The following is a 14,780-nucleotide window of genomic DNA, read 5'->3' as shown; positions in this document are numbered from 1 at the left end:
ACAAATTTTGTTCCTAGATAGTATGTGTTATTTCTTAATTGCTTATGTTGTAAAAGTACAGAAAATGACCATTATTCTCTTCAAACTTTGCGTTAGTGACCTGGATAATGAAATTTAGAAATTAACCTATTTTCTATGTAAAACAGGCAAATTTGCACAACATATGAATTCAAGATTTACATGTATTTATACTAAAGTTATATAAAATGAACAAAAATGTTTAGAAGTGAGTAGTTTTCGAGATTTGCGACTGTAATATAAATCACTTTCACATATCAGCCCGAAATATAGTCTTCCATCATGTTTTTGTTATACGCTCCCAGATCACAAAAGCAAAGTTTGAAGAGAAAAATAGGTCTTTCCCATTTACTTTAGGCATAAGCAATTGGAAAATAGCACTTTCTGCCCAGGAACAAGAAAAAGTAAAACTTTGTTACATAGTGTAATTTACGTACAAACCTATGCTGAATGTAGTTGATAGAAGTGTCTGAGAACGATGTTACAAAGAAATTGATATTTTAAACTCGAACGAAGACAAAAATTCAAAACTTCATAACCATAACTCTTTCTACGGGTGGACCTTTCCTTATCAGTCTGCTTCTGATGAAGAAAGGCCCATCTTCCGAAATAACTCGTGATCTAGGGATTCGTATTTTTTTAAAATAGATTTTAATAGAACGTCTCTTCCTAACATTTTGAGTTGATCCTTAAGAGAATATAATAGAAATTCAATTATATAGCAGTCTATTCTGAAGAAAGCAATGCATTACATTTTACTTCCTTATTTCCTAACGAAATATGCTGTTATACCTTACTTACACAAAGACCACAATATCACACATGTACGCTAGAAGGAGGTTCAATTTTAATACTTATTAGGACTTTAATAGTTCAACTATAAATTATCATATCAGATAATGATTAAAATTTGTAAAAGGAGTTGATGACTTGTATTAATAGAAATACAAAAATGGGACCCCCGCTAGTACAGCAGTAAGCCTACGTATTTACAACGTTAAAATCAGGGGTTCGATTCCACTCGGTGGGCTCAGCAGATATTCAATGTGGCTTTGCTATAAGAAAAACACACACACACAAGAATGGGCGAATTATGTTTACTTCGTTTGTTTATGATTTTCGCACAAAGCTACATAATGGCTCTCTGCTCAAGCCATACCTAATTTTAAACTGGTACACTAAAAGAAAGGTAGTTAGTCAATAGCACACACCGTCGACTTTTAGACTACTCTTTTCTGATCGAACAGTACACATACAGCTTCAAATTGCAAAACAATGGGACGCGAACCATAAATTCTCAGAAGACAACAATTAGTCCATGTCCTGTTTAGACTAGTAAATGTATTATTAATCTTTACTACTTATCAAATATATGGCCATTCTAATATTTTCTCAAAGATATATTTTTATATTGCAAACCATCGTTTCTAGTACTTGGAATGCGGACCTGCAACGCTAGCAATCGGGTTTTGATGCTCATGGTGGGTAGATCACAGATAACCAACACATTGTGTAGATTTGAAATGGTTCACGTTTATAGTCAGTGTAAAAACATAAGGCTTAGTAATTCAATAATCTTTTATATCTAAGAATATAATATTTTTTTCAGTAAGTTCAAAGCATCAATGCATTTCTTCATCGTTCGACAGGTTACCATATACCAACTGTTGTAGCTCCTCTGTTCGTGACGTGGCTAAGCAGTTTTTTCGAAAGATCGGATACTATGATGATTAGGCGAATTGGAAGAGAATGCTCTTACGACAATAAAAGGGTAAGAAAAGAAAAAAATTGTTTTCTATTATGGTAAAGCATGACTGACCTCTGATGTTTGTAGCAGAAATAAAGTGCTATTAGTAACAACAAAATTACCTCACTCAATCTGTTCTATAGTAAAGTCACGTTGGGATATTTGCTAGGTTTACCCCAGATAACAAACCCCCGGATTTTAGTGTTCTAAGTCCGTATGCTTACCGTTGTCCTTCTGTGGGACTAACCTCAGTCATAAAGAATGTAAAGGTAATGAAATTGAAGTAACTTTTTCTTTCGCAACTAAATATATTAACGGAAATTTAATGACTTTCTGAAGTCTCTTCTTGAAACAACCACAACGTTAGCTTTTTTATTTGTTTTTAATTTAATGATCTTCTGGAGTCTCTTCTTGAAACAACCACAACGTTAGCTTTTTTATTTGTTTTTAATTTAATGATCTTCTGGCGTCTCTTCTTGAAACAACCACAACGGTATCTTTTTTATTTGTTTTTAATTTAATGACCTTCTGGAGTCTCTTCTTGAAACAGCCACAACGGTAGCTTTTTTATTTGTTTTTAATTTAATGACCTTCTGGAGTCTCTTCTTGAAACAACCACAACGTTAGCTTTTTTATTTGTTTTTAATTTAATGACTTTCTGGAGTCTCTTCTTGAAACAACCACAACGGTAGCTTTTTTATTTGTTTTTAATTTAATGATCTTCTGGAGTCTCTTCTTGAAACAACCACAACGGTAGCTTTTTTATTTGTTTTTTAATTTAATGACCTTCTGGAGTCTCTTCTTGAAACAGCCACAACGTTAGCTTTTTTATTTGTTTTTAATTTCGCGCAAAGCTACTCGAGGGCTATCTGCGCTAGCCGTCCCTAATTTAGCAGTTTAAGACTAGAGAGAAGGCAGCTAGTCATCGCCATCCACCGCCAACTCTTGGGCTACTCTTTTACCAGCGAATAGTGGGATTGATCGTCACATTGTAACGCCCCCACGACTGAAAGAACGAGCTTATTTGGTGCGACGAAAATTTGAACATGCAACCTTCAGATTACGAGTCGAACGCTTTAACCCACCTGGCCATGCCGGGCCACAACTTCAGCTTTCTGTGCTCTTTTCGATTTGTAGAATGACATCCAACTATTTTTTGTTTGTACGTAGGCATGCGAAGCGTTAGAAAGTTAATAAAACACTTTGTTTCTATCTTCATCATTAAACTAAAAATATAAAACCAATAAAGAATTAACTTAATACATGCCTAATCAATACAATGAACTTGTTTGTTGTTGGGGTGGGTTTTTTTTTCTGAACGTGTAGGTTTCATATTCTCGGTAGTTTCTGAAAGATGGTATTGTCTCGGTGATAATAAATTAGTATTTTTCTTAAACTAGAGTATCGAAATAGAATATATTAACTACATAATGTGAACTAATGTATGATCAGTGAGGTCTGGTATGGGCAGTTGGTTAAGGCACTTGACTTGCACTCTTAAAGTCATGGGTTTGAATCTTCGTCCTATTAAGCATGCTCGTCCTTTCAGGCGTGGGTGTGTTATAATGTGACGGTTAATTCCATTATTCGTGAGTAAAAGGATAGCCCAAGAGTTGACTGTGGGTGGCGGTGACTATTCTTTCACTGTTAAATTATGGATAACTAGCGCAGACAACTCTCAAGTATCTTTGCGCAATATTCAAAACAAACCATTACGACCAATGTCCTATTAACTTGAAAAAAAGAGAAATGTGAAATAGATATTCATTATCACATAATTCTAACGGGTCTAAAGATCCTTTTTTTAATTTGGAAATTGCATGAGAAAAGCTAATGTAAAAATATGTTGCATGATTACAAAATAATTGTAACTCTGATATTTTCAGTTCGTTTTCCGTTACATCCCATAACGCTGGAAGAAATTCAAACATTCTCCAATTCTAATCTTTCAGATGAGAGAAATAATAGTGTCACTCCTCGTGACCTCTCCCAGACAGTTCTGGACACTGCCTACAGTTTGATTGAAAAAGGATACATACAAAATCTAAAAGGCATCGATGTGAAACGGAAGAACTATTTACCATCCAAAAAGGCAAAATGAAAACAATGAATGTAGGTTTCAATTAATGTATTAGGCCCGGCATGGCCAGGTAGGTCATGGCGTTCGACTCGTAATCTGAGGGTTGCATGTTCGAATCTCCGTCGCATCAAACATGCTCGCCCTTTCAGCCGTGGGGGTGTTATAATGTGATGGTCAATCCCACTATTCGTTGGAAAAGAGTAGCCCAAGAGTTGGTCATGGGTGGTGACTAGCTGCCTTCCCTCTAGTCTTACACTGCTAAATTAGGGACGGCTAACACAGATAGCTCTCGAGTAGCTTTGCGCGAAATTTAAAAAAACAAAAACTTATTATTGTTTCTAAAGGTTCGTGAATTATAATAGTTTTTCTTCTTTAATATTGTAATTTAAGTTTAGTTATTAGCAGTTGATTGTTTGTTATTTGCAAAGTATACTTACAACTGAATCCTCTCGAACTTAGACGTCAGTCTTTTGATAAACAGTGTGTTTTATTTCCTCCATTTGATAGTGGGTATACTGTTTATGTGTGTGTGTCAATAGTATATCTGGAGTTTTCACCTGCTTTTATTGATATTCAGCGCGAAGATTAAGTTTCTTCCAAAAAACTAACGGTTAACTTTTCAGTATATTTTATGACCACCCTTGCGCAGTGGTTTCGTAAAATAAGTGAGTATTGTTTGTTTGTTTTTAATTTCGCGCAAAGCTACTAGAGGGTTATTTGCGTTAGCCGTTCCTAATTTACCAGTGTAAGACTAGAGGGAAAGCAGCTAGTCATCACCACCCACCGCCAACTCTTGGACTACTCTTTTACCAACGAATAGCGAGATTGACCGTCACATTATAACGCTCCCGGGCTGAAAGAGCGAGCATATTAGGTGTGAACCCGCGACCTTGGGATTACTAGTCCAGCGCCTTAACCGTGCCCGGCCACGTGAGTATTTGAATATTTAAAATTATAAAATAATTTATTGCATAAAGTTCATGGTAAAATTTTAGTTAAACAATGTCCGTGTTTCGATGAAAACGATATCAACCATCTTCAGGAAACCAGAAGAAACATTGGAAGTTTCGTTTTTTCTACACCCAAATATACGTGTATAATATACATTTGTACAGTGCTCTCTATAGAATATATTTCCAAAAAATTATATTAGCATGAGTAAAATAATTTTTTATAAAGTGTGATAAACTTACAGTAAACGGATACATATTCAGTAAGTCTAACACGAGCACTTCAGTATTTAAGTATAACTCACTGTGAAGTTTTGGGAATATTAGATGACTGTTTTGTTTTTTGTAAAGTGTCTACGATAATTGTTTTCAATTCTATGTTTCATTCTAGAACAAGAACGTGTAAAAGAAGACAGCAAAAAAAAAAGAGAAAAGATAAGCAGACGAAAAAGTGATTATAACTGTTACCGCTCCTAGCAAAAGAAATTACGTTCTGAAACGACAATATTTAAAGTCCAGAACGGTTTTCTAATAGGTACTTTTCACAAACCCAAAACCCAAACAGCCAATTTTTCACGTACATCTTAAATACTATATTTTTATAGAATAAATACTAACCCTCTACAAAGTGCATAGACATCAACATATTTCAAATGAAAACCTTGTTAAATAAAGTACGAGTTTCTATTTGAAATTTATTTATTATCAACAGTCAGCCTTCAATATTGTTATAATGCAATAGCCTGCATTTGAACATTTTTATAGGTCCAAACAGATGTTTATGTATGATGTTTAGTGTTGAAATATTGTAAATTCATTGCTTTAATATAATATTTTTTCTCTAAATGATGAAGCTGGTAGAGTTTTAGAGAGCTAGCGATGTATATTAAATTGTCACTTTCCGAGTCATAATTAATATTGTAGAGAAAAACAGCAAGAAATGTGAAACAATTTATGTAGTTTAGAAATAAAGTCAGTGTCTTAAAACACGTGTTCTATTGTTTATATTCAAGTTGAAAAAAGTAACTCAGCTTTGTTAAAGTTCTTAACATTTACTGTCCAGAAATACTGTTGTGTTAGAAATATCGAAAATATTTATGATTTAAACATATTTTGTAGGTAATTTAACTAATAATACATAACATTGTTAACGTTATCTGAAGTCTAAAATACAATACAGGAAACAAACTAAAGAAACCTAATATCTATTAGCTATTTTAAGGTCAATAGTCATTCAATGATAATAATAATAGTTTAGACTGAATCTTGTTTTGTTTATGTATGTATGTGTATATATATATATGATTAAAGTTTGCCAAAGGTAAACTTCAGACACAAAATGTGCATTTACAGAAAATATTTTGGTTAGGACTCGTACACTATGTTTAACTGTGTAGCAGATAATCACTCTGAGAACAAATGGTGATTTCTGATTTCGATTACTATTATAATTGGTAGAACAATTATCAACGTTTCATCAAGTGTTACAAGGAATTATATATATATTGTGCCTATTTAACACTTGAAAATACAAATACAATAATAGTAATATTTTGAAACTTACGATACTTTTCACAGCATTAATCATACTTTAAGTTGAAAATACGTCAAGCTAGTTCAAATTATAACATTCGATTATCATAACCATGAAATAAAGTCCTTAAAGTAAATTATAGTAGCATATCTTAACATATAACTGAGTCTACAAGAAAGAAAGAAACATCCTTAAGATGGAGGAATGTAACAAAGCTTTCTATATAAACAAATAGCTCGTTAGAAGAATTATTATATGAAATTAACAAAATATAATTATAAATCTTGCTTGTGAAATTATAAAAAATATATCTTCCAAGGTGACAGTTAGCCCGACATGACCAGGTGGATTGAGGCGTTCGACTCGTCATCTGAAGGTCACGGGTTCGAATCCCGTCGCACCAAACATGCTCGCCCTTTCAGCTGTGGGGATGTTATAATGTTATGGTCAATCCCATTATTCGTTGGTAAAAGAGTAGTCCGAGGGTTGGCGGCGGGTGGTGATGACTAGTTGTCTTCCCTTTAGTCTTACACTGCCAAATTAGGAACGGCTAGCTCAGATAGCTATTGAAAAACAAACAAACAACCCAAGGTGATAAAATGGTAACAAGGAGAACACACTTTAAAATCGATTGTTTCTATGTGTATTTTCGTTCGCTTTCCGAAGCCAATGAATACAGATATTTAACTGTGAGTTTTTCTTTCGAGGTTTTTACAGACCCCAAATGTAAACATCTGCGCTGACAGATGAAAGCACGTACATGTTTATTGAGTTAAGTATTCGGCTAGCTTGTCTTAAATTGTTACACTTAGTTTAGGTGGTAGAAAAGAAACAAGTTCTAATATTCACTGTTAAGTTACTAACTAATAAAAGGTCCCCCATTTTCTTACAACGCTAGAATTTCGATACTCATAGTGAGCAGAGCATAAATGGTCTACTGTGTAGCTTAATTAAAAACAAACTTCACTAACTAATAAGGAAAACGATTTTGAGTGTTAATGTTTATTTCAAAATAATATTTTATTATTATTTAAATGTTTATAAACTCAATTTTTATGACGGGGTCTACAGGGACCCCTGAAGATTAACCACAGAAAATGTTTACAGAGAAATAACGCATTGTTAATTTCATTCAAATTATCGTGTTACTTATCATCTTTGTGTTTAAATATTCTTATCCTAGCTCAAAATATCTAAAAGAATAACAATAACGTTAACTTGTTATTGTTTTTATTCTACAGTATCCCCTATTTTACCAACTTATAATCATGGAAATCTTTTAGATCAAAACTCTCCTGAAGAAATCTGCTTTCTAAATTATCCTAACAAATACTGATATGTTTATTATCTAAAATACAACTTTGCATATACCACATAAAATGTATAGGTTTCTTTGTTTTGAATTTCGCGCAAAGCCACACGAGGGCTATCTGCGTTAGCTTTCCCTAATTTAACACTGTAAGACTAGAAGGGAAGGCAGCCAGTAATCACCACCCACCGTCAACTCTTGGGCTACTCTTTCACCAACGAATAGTAGAATTGCCCGTCATGTTATAACGCATCAACGACTGAAAGGGAATGTTGATAATGGGTGCGACGGGGATTCAGACCCGCGACCCTCCGCTTACGAGTCGAACGCCTTAATCACTTGGGCATGCCGGGCCAACTACAGTATTGATTCAACTTGTGTTCAGAATTTTAAATATTGTAGAAATGTTATTTTTTTATATTCAAACAAACAAATAAAGCACTGTAATTGTACTTCTATGCCACATAAGAAATAATAATTATTATAACAATTTCAGGTCTATCGATTTTCTAATATTTCACTGGCTTACAGCGTTTAATCTGTAACTTTTAGGGTATAATGTTTTATTATTATTTTTTTAATAAGTTATTCAATGTGATCTGTATTTCAAAAAAAGGAAAATGTCCATAGTATATATAATTATGATCAGTAACCCATTTAAAGATTTACTCCTTTTGGAATAAGTTCCCTTAAACGTACCGCCCTCCCCGCACCCACTTCGATGGCCTTATAACAATAAAAATCGATATGCAATACCCATTATTGGACATAGCGCCTGTGGTCCATTGTTTGGCTTTTCGTTTCAAAACAAATAAACGTTAAGGCTTTTTTAATGTTTTCTAAAGAGCAGTCACTTTCAGAATTTACTTTTCTTTCAATAAGACCTCTATACATTCAGCACCAATTTACGTTTCTCGAACACTTTTATTCGTACTGAAAAAATCAAATTACCAAACGACAATTTTACAATGCTCGATAGGCGCCACCACTCACAAGCGTTCTTATTTTCTAAGTAGTAAAAAAAGAGAGAGAGAGAGAAAACAAATACGATTTTTCTTTTAGCGTGGTAATCCTTATTCATCTTCAAATTACATTTCTCATAGATGCATGTTTATTGTTTCAAATACGTAAATACAAAATCACAAAATAACACTAATTTTGTGTTACGGTACCTACATATATTGAAATCTACTTCTGAATACAACTGAAATGTATTACAGACAATTATGGTAAGTATATATTTCTAAGTGCTTTTCGTGTATTCATTGAGTAGTAAACTGAATTATTTATCAGTGTTATATGTTTAGCCACCCGAAACTATTATATTCATACCTTGTATGAAAAAACGAATAAATAAATTAAGAGGGCGTTGTATTATAATGAATACAATTAATAAATAAGTTAAGAGGGCATTGTATTATAATGAGTACAATTAATAAATAAGTTAAGAGGGCGTTGTATTATAATGAATACAATCTAAATCTACTTCGACAAGAAACTTTCACAAAGAAAAAAAATTTAAAAATTTTAAAACATATTATAGTATCTCAAAATAAACAAAACTACATAATGTAACTCCCGATCCGAAGTCTTTTTTTCATTTTGTAGCAGCCAATTTGAAACATAAACAAACAATTCCTTGCCGTCTTTATGCCTCAAGTTGTGAATGTCTTTTTTTGTTGTTGTTGTTTGTTTTGGAATTTCGCGCAGAGCAAAACGAAAGCTATCTTACACTAATTCAGCATCGTAAGACTAGAGAGAAGGCAGCTAGTCATCACCACCTACCGCCAAATCTTGGGCTATTCTTTTACCAACGAATAGTGAGAATTTACCGTCATATTATAACGTTACACAGCTGAAAGTGTGAGCATGTTTGATGTGACAGGAATTCAAGCCCACGATCCTCAGATTATGAGTCGAGCGCCTAACCACCTGGTCATGTTGGACAGCTTTTTCAAAATATCAATTGCTACTATTATAACAAAAACGTTTGATTATCAATGTTATTGACGTGATTATTCGTAATCAAACACAAAGCTACATATTAGGCTATCTGTGTTCTGCCCACAATGGGTATAGAAACCTGGTTTCTAGCGGTGTCAGTCCGCAGACATACTGCTGTCCCACTTGGGAGCGCGTCATTGTGACCTTGATCTTTGACTTATATTAACCAAGTGTTTAACCAACTAGTCCTTTAGAAATACTCAATCTTCGTACAAAATTTAACCAAAATAAAATGAAAATCCTTTTCGAATTATAATGTTCCCACATACAGGAATGAAAACAATACCACTACCACCAGGTCTGGCTAATAAATATTCAGATGATCTATAACTCTATCGATGCACCATTTGCTAATTACTAGTTTTATGTGATATTGCATCGTGATATTACTGGTGCACATTTGCCACATATCGCTCTGTATGACATTTTAGAAGGAGAAAGAGGCACAGTATGTGACGCGACATTGCTGACGAGGCCTTTCGCTTAATACCACTGGGCCTGGCATGGCCAGGTGGTTATGGCGCTCGACTCGTAAAATCTGAGGGTCGGGGAATCGAATCCCCGTCGCATTAAACATGCTCACTCTTTCAACCGTTGAGTGTTATAATATGACGGTCAATCCCATTATTCGTTGTTAAAAGAGTAGCTCAAGAGTTGGAGATGTGTGGTAATGACTAACTGCCTTTCTTTTAGTCTTAAACTGCTAAATTAGGGACGACTAGAGCAGGTAGCCCTCGCTTAGCTTTCCGCGAAATTCAAAAATACAAACAACAAAAAACAAACAATACCACTACTAGTCAATAGACTGAGTAGAATGTTTCATATTTAACTGAGACTTCACGTGCTGGTCATTTGAGCTTTGGCACTGAACATAGACAATCGTTTACAGCGGCGTTCGGCAACTGAAATGAACAGTTGAACTTCAAATATACTTATTTCTTCTAGAAACTCTCATACGATAGGCTAAAAAACATATGATCAAACTCATCGAAATAACGTTTTAACATGTTCCTGTGCTGGTATATACAACTTATGTAAATGACTTGAGTAAATAAAAAACCAACAACACTGGATTGTCTTATAAATATTTGTGGTGCATAATGGAGGGATTTACACATTTTGGTAAAAGCTTTTAGAAAAAAGAAAAGAAAAAACTACCGGCCCGGCATGGACAGGTGGTTAAGGCACTCGACTCATAAGCCAAGAGTCGCAGGTTCGAATCCTTGTCACACCAAACATGCTCGCCCTTTCAGCCGTGGGGGCGTTGTAATATACGGTCAATCCCACAATTCGTTGGTAAAAGAGTAGCCCAAGTGTTGGCGGTGAGTGAGGATGACTAGTTGCCTTCCCTCTAGTTTTATATTTTCTTCTCGTTGCTGTTTGTTTTGTTGTTTTTAACAACACAGAATTTAAACTTCATAAAAATTAATTTTGTTTTAATATTTACATTTTTTTCTGTTACGTAAGTTGTTGTTTTTTTATAAATCGAGAAGAAAAACTGTTACTTGGATCAGATTATTAGTTCGTTTATTACAGTGGCTCAGCGGTATGTCTGTGGACTCACACCGCTATAAGCCGGGTTTCGATATCCTTGGTGGACAGAGCACAGATAGTTGCAAAAATTGTAACGAATTGGGAATCAATGTTCTGCCTCATCTACCTTACTCCCCAGACCTTTCCCACTACAGATTTTCATTTCTTCAAGCACTTTAAAAAATTTTTGAACAATTTTTTTCAAAACCAGGCAGATACAAAAGAGGATACTTCTACAACAGGGGAATAAACAGCATCATTACACGTTGGCAAAAGTGAGTTGAAACAAATGGTGCTTACTTTGATTAAAGCATGTTTTACAACACTGATTTATACTTTTCCAAAATTCGCAATTGAAAAATAACATTTATTCCTAGACAACCTAATAAATCACTATACAGACGAACTACAATAGAAATTTACAGACTTCTTATTAAGCAAGTAAAAATAAAATAAAACAAAATGATTCTACATACCATGGAGAGTGAATTCCACAAAAAATAGACGATGTCAGATATATAATCCACTCCTTAAGATATCCATATCTCAACCACTTTCCTTGTTCTTGTTTTTATATATACATATATACATACAGATATTTAGAAAACCTAAAAACATAAAGAAGATTAGCGCGAACCTACATATCATATCAAACTTTGATAAAATACAAATTAAATGTAAATTCATGAAACAAAATATAATAGCAGCCTCAATACAAACATCCAACACCAGGGTACAATGTTTATGTTTGTTTTTTAATTAGTTTTCTATGGTTATGTTGTGTTTACCTTCACACGTTTTCGAACACTGCAAATCAAATAAACACAACATAACCATAGAAAAACCCAAATACTAAATAAAGAAAACAAACGCAGAATTAAAGAAGCTTTTCTTATACAACAACTCAAGCCCAAAATAAACCAATACAAAGAAACACCTTTATATCTACATTAATAAATATAATCAAACATTTAAGCACTCAGTTACACAAACCCCTTTCAAACATGTGGTCAGCTATCGGTTAGTTACCTCTTTCTTTCTTTGTGAACCTGACGATGACCGAGGAAGGTCGAAACGTTGTTCGCTCCTCTTCATCCGGCATTTTCCACACGAGCTTGATAAGTTACGCTACAGTCCTCTTTAATACCCCACTACCTGTGAAGACCAATTAAAAATTCTCCTTCTTCTTTTTGCTGAGTGAATTTAAATACCAGATATGGTCCGCAAGGTGTAACGCAGTGTATGAAAACGTAAAGGAAAGTGTTCCGGTGGTAATGAGAAGAATTAGAACAAACACAAGGATCAGGCTAAAAATCGATAAACATCGATTATCTAAAGAAGAATTCAATAAGAGATGAGCCCCGGAAGAGTCGAAAATCATCGAAACGAAAGGCGCATTAATAGATCTGAAATTTTAAAAATTTACCATGTCGAAGCAACATCACACGGTGACGTCAAGTGGACGATGGAGGAGGGAACCACGGCGGACCAGCCAACGCTGGAGGTGCAAACCTGGTTAGCGAGTGTATTTGTGTATTTCACATGTGTAGGTGTGCTTGGACAAATGGCTCATGGACCGTAAAAATAGTGATTTTGACTGCACATGTGAAGTTGTGTATCGTGTTCCCCAAATGTATACAACAAGATATCAACACACGACAGGAAATCCAGAGGCAACTAAATGCTACAGTAACAGGGAAAAAGGAAACTAAGGTAAGTAATTTCTATAACTTACTTTGTGCTGACTGGGGTTGCAGGATAGGCTGGAGATATGCCCTATCCTCTTCCCACAGTAAGGGTTTAGTCAGAATAATTAGTGTTCTCTAAGCTGAAAGAATGGAGGCAGGGTACAGGAGATAGAGTTAGGAAGCCTACCCCTAGGGTACAGGCTGTATCCGGGGGCCTGACGGGTGGCAGACGGTCCTCGGCGGCGGATGGCGCAGGAAACCCTGCGTGATTAGCTGTCGAGTGGATGGTTCGTCATACTGGCGGTTGTTGGGATCAATGAAATGAATCCGGAATTCTCGGGTCAGTGAAGGAAGCTGACCCTTTGAGAAAAAGGAAAGACCTGCAGGGTTAAGTTCTGATTAGAAGTATCGCGACCACACAAAGTAACAATCCGAAGTCGCTCAACATAGATAAAAGTTTAAATTTCCAGCAGAAATCGAATGTAGACTACAGCCGAGTTCCAACGGCAAAGCCAACAAGTAAAGTTAAAAATAATTATGTTATTGGCAAATGTAGTACATAAAATAATAATCTGCAATAGTTCCCAGCACAGGGTTCTGGGTGACAAAAGAGCCATCTTATTCACTCAAGCCTCTATAGTGCTTAGAGTAAACATCTGTGTGAAGATGACGTGGAGAAAGTAAGAAATACAAGGTTAATTTTAGGCAGGGTTCCGTAAGCCTGTTGCCCACAGAAACATAGCTCCTCTACATGAAAAAACAATTCTCACCCCAAACCAACCATTTATATATATATATATTTTTCTCTACAAGTGGGTTTTCTCGTCATCAGTGATTAATTCAATTAGTAAATTACTGATACAAATAGCTGCCCGTAAAACCGCGTTTCTGCTAGTAGCATTTAATACAGTTTGAATAACATAAAGAAAGTGTACGAGTGAACAACGTTACTCTAGGTATGTTTTTTACTCTGTTCACCCTTTCAGGTTCTGAAAGCACCTGAGTTTATATTTATTCATTCATAATACTAACTGAAATTTCAGTTTCTAATTATTCCAATTAGCCAAGTATTAAAATATTACTTTTATAACTTATTATTATTTTCTGTTTATTCAGGTTCTTTAGTTTAACCGATTAGTGTCATAAATGACAAAAAATAATTAAAACTAGTCTGATTATTAGTTTTTAATTATTTCAACAATCCAAGTCTCAAGAAAGAATCAGGGGCGTAGCCAAAGGGAGGGTTGGTATCGTTTGGGTGTATTGAGAAAGTTTTCAATGCTAGAAATTACCCCATACAGTTTCTCACAGGAAATTTTAGCATCAGAAGCCAGTTTAAGGAATGGGCACTGCAGTGTACATAGGGTGCAAGTGGGAATTTATAAGTTATATGTTTCTGGACACCATTGAATTTCTCACTCATAGAGGTAGCACCATCGTACCCTTGTCCTCGCAGGTAAGCCATGTCAATACCATATTTTGTCAGATTGGTTATGATAACATCAGCCAAGTTTCCGCCTGTCACATCATAAACAGGTATAAATCGCAAAAAATCTTCTCTCATTGCAACAGCGTTGTCATTGGCAGGTAAATATCTAACACACAGCAAAAACTGTTCAATGCCTGAAATATCTGTTGTTTCATCAGCTAATATTGAGAAACGCTTTGCAGCATTAACCCTGTTAACCAAAGCATCAAGAACATAAGTATTACAGACATTGATGATTTCATCTTGAATTTGAGAACTCAGATGCGTAGCATTCCTCTTTGTACTATTAAGGCTTGCTGAAAGCTTGACATCACCCTTGCCCTGTAGCGCAAAATTGCACGAAAATTCCCATCATTATTGATGGGCTCATCGTCAGTTCACCAACAAACATTGGACCAGAATCATATTTTACCCTCAAAATAAACCCT

At 34.9% G+C, this 14,780-nt stretch overlaps 1 protein-coding gene across 1 annotated transcript in view; it reads left to right on the top strand.

Annotated features, from left to right (window-relative positions):
• Positions 1-14,780, top strand: part of LOC143243260 (uncharacterized) — a 55,065-nt gene that overhangs the window by 26,467 nt on the left and 13,818 nt on the right. Inside the window, exon 7 of the mRNA XM_076487109.1 lies at positions 1,668-1,789. Within this exon, the coding sequence (XP_076343224.1) occupies positions 1,668-1,789 (122 nt within the window). The remainder of the gene's footprint in view (positions 1-1,667; positions 1,790-14,780) is intronic.

This window comes from Tachypleus tridentatus, unplaced genomic scaffold (assembly GCF_004210375.1).
Source record: "Tachypleus tridentatus isolate NWPU-2018 unplaced genomic scaffold, ASM421037v1 Hic_cluster_2, whole genome shotgun sequence".
Lineage (NCBI taxonomy): Eukaryota > Metazoa > Arthropoda > Merostomata > Xiphosura > Limulidae > Tachypleus > Tachypleus tridentatus.
The sequence above is the reverse complement of the archived record's forward strand: the minus strand, read 5'-3'. Positions and strand labels throughout refer to the sequence as shown.